At 33.5% G+C, this 7693-nt stretch overlaps 1 protein-coding gene and 1 long non-coding RNA gene across 6 annotated transcripts in view; one reads left to right on the top strand and one right to left on the bottom strand.

Annotated features, from left to right (window-relative positions):
* LOC106881835 (oxysterol-binding protein-related protein 8) overlaps positions 1-7693 on the top strand; it is a 135528-nt gene that overhangs the window by 93031 nt on the left and 34804 nt on the right. For all 4 annotated transcript variants that reach the window (XM_052968685.1, XM_052968686.1, XM_052968687.1 and 1 more), the window contains one exon: positions 1869-1967. In XM_052968685.1, coding sequence (XP_052824645.1) covers positions 1869-1967 — 99 coding nt within the window. The remainder of the gene's footprint in view (positions 1-1868; positions 1968-7693) is intronic.
* Positions 1-7693, bottom strand: part of LOC128248122 (uncharacterized) — a 124008-nt gene that overhangs the window by 78710 nt on the left and 37605 nt on the right. The window lies entirely within an intron of this gene.

Genomic DNA, 7693 nt, shown 5'->3' on the forward strand with positions numbered 1-7693 from the left:
ATGAATTCCCATGTGTAGAACACAAACTCACAAAAATTTTCTGCCCAAAATATTTTAAAAAGTTATGAGGGGTGCTTAAACCAGAATGCTGTCAAATCCTGTTATATTTTTATAATTTGATATTATTGGGAATTGAATAACCAAAGTGAATAGAATGGTGTGCGTCTTGTGGTTACCCACTCCTAAAAAAATGGGGAATAGGCTTGAGTATGTAAAAAAAAAAAAATAAAGTTGTTAAAATATTTTGTGTATTGTAGAAGTATAACCAGTTTTAGCGACAAAATTTTATGTAGCCCTTCCAAGGGTCATATGGACCCTGGTTGAGACCTACTGATTTAAATGATTAATAAAAATAGACAATTTCAAGCATGAACTATATAGAGTTGAGTATAAGGCATCAAATTGAGTCATTCATTTGTTTTGATTTGTAGTTATTTTACATCATTTACATCTTAAGAAATTAAACAACTAAAACAGCATAGCTCTCATCTCACAATCTCTTGCTAAAAGTCTTACTGACATGCCTGCCTAGGGAAAGTATCAGGATACTGACCAAGAAATTACAAGGTGAGAGTCAGGACTTGCCAGAACCAGAATCAACAAAACTTTATTAATCTCTCACAGAGCCTGTTTCTTAGTTCAGTTTATTTCAATTAATCTTTTAGCTCTTAAGCAGGCCATATTCGACTCAAATGGTCTGTTTTATGTTCAAACAAGCCAGATCTGGCCTCTCACATCTACCCTACAGTGTTATTCTAAAATTTAAAAAAAATTATTAAAATTTCGAAGCTATAACATAATACATGATTAATTCAAAACGATGTGAATACATAAGCATTACATTTGACAGTAAATGACGGTTAATCCATTAGTTATTGTTGTACATCAAACCGTCATGATATTTCAAGGAACATACTGGTTTGAATGTTTGCAGGAGTAATAAACTCAAGTCCAATAACTCTTCCGTAGTTTGTCTTGGTTACCTCCCTTAGATTCGGTAACTACATTTGTCTGTATTGCTATTTACTTTTGATGAGGTACAATGCCTTCAATTTATAAGTGAGAAGAAATGGGAGTGTTTTTGACATGTTTGCTTTTTTCAAAGGAATTAAAGGGGTAGGTGAACTGAAAATCAAAGTTCGGCTGCAATCTGCTTGCCTGAAGATTAATCTCTTAGTATTTAGTGAGGTGTTATTCTTGATGTAATGATTTTTTTCTTTGTATATAGACACAAGGCCAAATTGTGTCCTTAAACTGTATCAGCTCTTCAGGTTCCCTTCGATGAATATATCTGGTATTTATTATATGGATTTAAATAAGATAAAGAGTAGAAGTTAACTTTTAAAAGAAATAAAGCAGCAAATCAATACATTTAATCCAATGCTTTAAATTTTGTGTCAACATCATTAATGATTTTTTTACAGAGACACAAGGCTAAATGTTGTAGGGAAAAGGTTAAAGCCATATAATCAACTTACAGATACTGGCTTTATTGATTCAGAAGAATGAGATAAATTAAGCTGTTACCAACTGGGAAAGCTTCCAGTTGTTTTAAGATGCAAATTTTCAATAATGTATTCTGCTTAGGTTAGTGTGGGAGAAAGAGTATGTTTAAAACAAAGTCAAAAACAACTTGCTAAATTGTTGTGGTACTATCTGATATTAATAATTTACTATTGAAAGTAAACATTTGTATGTCATTAGATTTAACTTATATTTGGATGGATTGAATGAGAGGTAGCATTTTCAAAATTTTAAAAAATCTAATCAATGGAAAAGATTAATTGAAATTATTATTTTTTTTTTTTAAGAACATTTTATAACATAAAAAATTGATAGCATCTTTGTTGTGTATTTTCTTTTATTAGGCAATACTTTATCTGCTCTACTTGATGGAACTGCTAAGCTGACATTCCTTAGTCGAGGCGAAGACTATTTCATCACCATGCCCTATGCTCATTGCAAAGGTACGCTGTTTTAAACAATTTCTTGTTTAACTGCTGTTATGTATCATGAATAAGTAAAAAAAAATAACACTATATTTCTCTGAGTGGTTGGCGTTAGGAAGGGCATCCAGCTGTAGAAACTCTGCCAAATTAGATTGGAGCCTGGTGTTGCCATCCGGTTTCACCAGTCCTCAGTCAAATCGTCCAACCCATGCTAGCATGGAAAGCGGACGTTAAACGATGATGATGATGATGATGATGATATTGGGTCGCTTTGCAATAAAATTGTTACATTATATTGAATGTTATATAAGATCATAGGCTGCAACATATTTTTCAGAAATCTTGTATACTTGTTGATAACTGCTAATTAATTAGTAGCATTTGTCTGCTGTTTACAAAGAGTAATCAATGTGTTGTGTTGAAAAAAAAGTGGGTGACTATAATAATAACACCACTTTACTTTATCCTTGCTGATTTACTACTTGCACAGTTTTGTAATCCTAAACCATTTTCATTGATATAATAAAGTACATAAGTATTTAAGTTAGGTCATGGAATTGATTTTAAAGTTTGTGTAGTAAACATGACATTTCTTTACTCGACTGATATGAAAATTTGATTTTGCCAAATTTTCTTTTGAATTCTTAAATTTTGAGTTAATTTTCTGTTCTTATTGTAAAGTGTGTGTGTTACAGTAAATACAAAACCAGTAAATAAATGTGTCTAACAAGTCGATTTATTTAATCGATGTAAATATTTAAATTCATTCAAGTTATTATTGCTACAACTAATGTTTTCTCACAAGAAGAAATGTATTATTTGAGAAGGGAGACAATTGCTGTAATGTATCAATATTGTAAATATAAGTTCACGCAGAAACACTGTTAAATATGTGTGATGAGACTAATTCAGATACAAAGGAATTTGCTGAGCAATGTGAATTGAAGACAATTCTTCTCACATTGCAAACATTGCAATTTGTTTAACTTTGGCTCGAACTTTCTTTCCTACTTAGTTGTTTAACATAATTTCACTGTAACACATTCTGTTATTTCTTTCTTTATAATTCATGTACCGTTACAATTAGAACCTTAAGCACTTCAGCAGCAAGTTTCAGAACTGTACTTCTCTGGCAAATGACTTCATCTGAGATTGTTTGTTGAAAGTGAAACAACCACAACATGAAAGTGTTATTTAGTAATAGTCCCAGCTGTTACAGTCACTTTAAATTTAAATTTATTTCATGAGGTGTCAAAATTTTTGTCAGAACTATAACCTGGTCATTGACATAGTCCCAGTTAGTTGCTATGGTACTCTGTCAGTGACAATGACAGAAATATGCACTGAAAATTTTGACAAATCATCATCATGAATTATCATAATTTAATGTCCATGTTCTATGCCAACATAGGTTGGACAGTTTGACAGGATCTGGTGAGCCACAGGACTGCATCATGTTCCAATGCTTGTATGGTGTGGTTTCTAAAGCTGGGTGCCCCTCCTAGCACCGACCACTTTACAGTGTGCAAAGGGTGCTTTTTTTTTTCAAGCCATCAGCGGTATGAGGTTGGTATGTAGCTTGCAAGACTATGAACCCAAGTAGTGAGGGGAAACTTTATACTAGCAGGATAAGGTGTAGTAAAATATGAGAGAAAAGGGCTAGAGCAGAACAGGTGTGTTATTAAATGGCTCTTTCACAATGTAGTTTATAAAGTAACAAGCTTCTCCACTTACATATTTGAATGCTCAAGATAAGCTGTTGTTTATGAAGTGTTAATTTTCTGGGTTATTAGCTCTCGTCTTTAGAATGTATATTTACCTAGACATGGCTGTATGGTTCAGAAGTTTTCTTTTTAAACATATGGTTTTGGGTTCAGCTTTACTGGGTGGCACTTTGGGCAACTTATGAATGAAATATAAAAAATGTACAGAAGCCTTTCATGCTTGTGTGTATGATTATTTTGACCTTTTTCAGGATCATTGTTTTGGATTATTTAAAATTAATAAATACTGAGCTCATTCCAACGCTTTTGTCTGTAGAAACAGTAGGCTTCAAAGTGGCTGGCATGTTTTTTTTCTTTCACCTGGATGCTTTAAAGAAGCTACTTTGATTGAAGTATAAATCTTTGAAAAATGGTTTTGTTTTAATTTTGATTTTTTTTTTCTTTGTAAGAAGTCCCAATTAGATGGCTTCTGGGTCATTCCCATTGTGGCACTCTGGACAGGTGTTTGACTATTCTTTTATCATCACCCTGGGCCACCCAAATCCTTGTGCATGAATTTGGTTTACAGAAATCAAAAGAATCTGAAGGTGTACATGTTTGTGCCTCCTCATGCCATTGCATGATATGAGCTTCAGTATAATTCAAGTTGTCATTCAGTATAATTCAAGTTGCCAATCTTCTGTAAAAACATGTCCGGCCTTTAGGAAATATGACCTTGCTTGAAGTCTTGATATATGCAAATATCTAAAATGAAATAGCCTTTCCATTCTGCTACAAATGGTAGCCAAATCTCACTTGACTTGTACTGGCAGGATTCATATTACTAAATATATTGTTAAAATGGATCAGATAGCCACAACTAATTTCAGTTGCACTTCATGATTGCTAGATTTGTCTTTCTTGCAAATCTTTTGTTGGTTGTGCAATAAGTCACCGGCATTGTATTCTATTCTGTGCAGTTCATTCAATGTGAGTCACCTAGTTTGGTTAAAATAGGCTTGGGTCAGTGGTTCTTATTTAATCTAGCCTTATCCAAGCTGTTTCATTCATTAGAGTGTGTCCATGGGGCACTGCCTTGAATAATTTTTTGGTTGGAAGAATTGACTCCTATACTTGGTTTTCTTTTTTAAATGCCAAGTACTTATCCTATTGGTCTCCTCTGTTGAACTGCTAAGTTATAGACATAAACACACCAATACCAAGCTGTGGTGGTGGGTGGGAGGCAAACAGAAATGTGTATGTATGTATGTGGCACGTAATTGTGCTGGTGGCATGTAAAATGCACCCACTACACTCTCAGGGTGGTTGGCGTTAGGAAGGGCATCCAGCTGTAGAAACTCTGCCAGATCAGATTGGAGCCTGGTGCACCCTTTTGGCTTGCCAGTCTTCAATCAAACCGTCCAACCCATGCAAGCATGGAAAGTGGATGTTAAATGACGATGATATATGTGTGTGTAGTGAATGGGCAAACAAAAGAAGTGGCACTCAATATATTGATAGGAGTTACATAAATTTTTAATAACAGTTTGATTCAGTTAAGTCAAACTGTTATTAAAAATAAATATAAGACAGTGGTAGCGTCATATTTGAGTGGAAATATCTTGCAGTTATTTATGTTCAGCCATTCAACTGAGTTCTCTCTTTATGCTGTCAATATCCATTTTGCATGTCATATCCTACTCGAAATAAATACCAAAATACACTGAGGTATTCTACATCATCAACTAAAACCCTTGGTGGTAGGGACCCAGTTTGGTTGTTGTCCAGTGACTGGAACCAGTGAAAGGATGCTCTCCCCTCTTGGCAGAACTTTGAATCCAGTTTCTCTCTATCAGTTTTGTCTATTAGTTACATAATGGTGGTTGGCAAAAATCATCAGTGGAAAAAATTGAAGTTGTTTGAGTTGTCTTTGCTTTCATTTTGCCAAGGTTTTGTTACTGTGATTAATATAACGAATCAGCTATACTCTTGAAGATGGTGCCCAAACATAACTACAGTCTGTTGACTGAAATCAATGAGAGTATATTGTTCTCTGGTCTTCAGAATTTTTCATCTGTATCATAACACTAGTTAAATATTTCATTCCCATTTGTCTAATGAAATATATTCCTTTCTGCTATAGGCACAAGGCCTGCTATTTTAGGGGATGGGCTAGTCAATTATATCAGCCCCGGTGCTTGGCTGGTACTTTATCGACCTCAGTGGAATTTGAACTCAGAATGTAAAGTTGGATAAACTGTTGCTGAGCATTTTGTGTGACATGCTAACAATTCTGCCATCTCACCACTGCCTTATGTCTAATGAAATATATTGCCTATGTCTTTCAGTTATTTTTGAAAATAAGCAAGAGTTTAGAAGGGTTCATTAAAACAACTGAATTTGTTGATTTATTACTGTGATGTTTGGAACATAAAAATGTCTTTAAATAAAATTGTGATAGGTCTTAATTTCAGTATAAACATTTTAAAACAGGCTATTTTTATATAATGAAACTACAGATAAACTCAGGCAGATTGGCAACAAAACATTTAAGCTATCTGTTATATACATACATGTCCCTTTCTTGTCACATTTATTATATCTCTTTATATGTCTCACCTTTTTTTCTTGTCTTGTGAGTTACCCTGCCAGTGTTGGTGCCATCTAAAAAGCATCCAGTCCACATTGTAAAGTGGAAGGGATCCAGCAGTAAAAATCATGCCAAAACTAGCCTCACATATACTAGTGCCACGTAAAAAGTACTGAGTCCACTTTGCATAGTGGTTGGTGTTTGGAAGGGTATCCAGCCGCAAAAACACTGCCAAAACAGTTGGTAGCTTAGGGTAGTTTTTCTACCTGGCCAGCTCCTGCGAACCATCCTACCCATGCATGCATGGAAGATGGACGTTAAACGATGATGATGATAATTAACTTCTAGAACTCTCTACTTGCCAGCCTTCAAATTGTAATTAGTATCTCAACTCATTAGCTATTAGAGTCTCTCGCTTGATTAAAAAAAAAACAGTAGCAAAATATTTAAATGATTTACCTAGATTAGAGGATAAAAAAAATATATATTAGGCCAAAGAGTTTCATTGGGAGTAGAGCATTATAAGTTTCTGTTTATAATAACCAGATAAATATTAAATCTTTGTTTACAGTATTGTATTATGAACACAAATTACAAGTCTTTTCATGGCTGACTGTAAGAATTTTTTTTTTTTTTTTTTTTTTTTTTTTACTTTGCATTATTTTAGATTAGTACAATGAACTTATAACCTAATTATCATTAAGAACTAACTATAATCACACACTTAGCTTCCTATCCCAACTTTACAAACAAAATAACAATAAAAATGATAGAAAAGAAAATGTCCTCTAAGAAATATGTTCTACTGGCCTCTGGGTTAAGCTATTTATCTGGTTTGCTACATTTCTGTGAGAAACCAAGATTAATTATGGCACTTTAATGCCAAAACCATCACAAAATCTGCTACTTAGTTTAAATATTTCCACAGACTTATTTTGTTGCTAAGATTAGCAGGAAACCTACATACCATTGCCATCAAAATTACTAGAGCATTTAAATAAATGAATAAAACAAAATGAATCAAGTTTTTGAGAGTAAATTTTTTAGTCATACATCATGGATAAAGTCCAAAATTTATTGAGAATCATCTGGAAAAAAAAATCCTGTTTATTAAAATTGATTGGTTTTTGTAGTTGAATTATTTATTTCTAAAGAGAAAAGAAAATTCTTTTCTTCCTATCTGTAGGCACAGGCGTGGATGTGTGGTTGGATTCAGTCCCACTGTGTGGCACCTTGGGCAGGCGTCTACTACTATAGCTCCAGGCTATCCAATGCCTTGTAAGTGATATGATAGACAAAAACTGCGTGAAAGCATGTTGTAAATATATATGTATATATATATATATATATGTGTGTGTGTGTGTGTATATATATATATATATATATGTATTTATGTATGTATATAGGTGTATGTGTGTGTGTGTGTGTGTATATGTATATATATATGTATG

This window comes from Octopus bimaculoides, chromosome 6 (genome assembly GCF_001194135.2).
Source record: "Octopus bimaculoides isolate UCB-OBI-ISO-001 chromosome 6, ASM119413v2, whole genome shotgun sequence".
NCBI classification, from domain to species: Eukaryota; Metazoa; Mollusca; class Cephalopoda; order Octopoda; family Octopodidae; genus Octopus; species Octopus bimaculoides.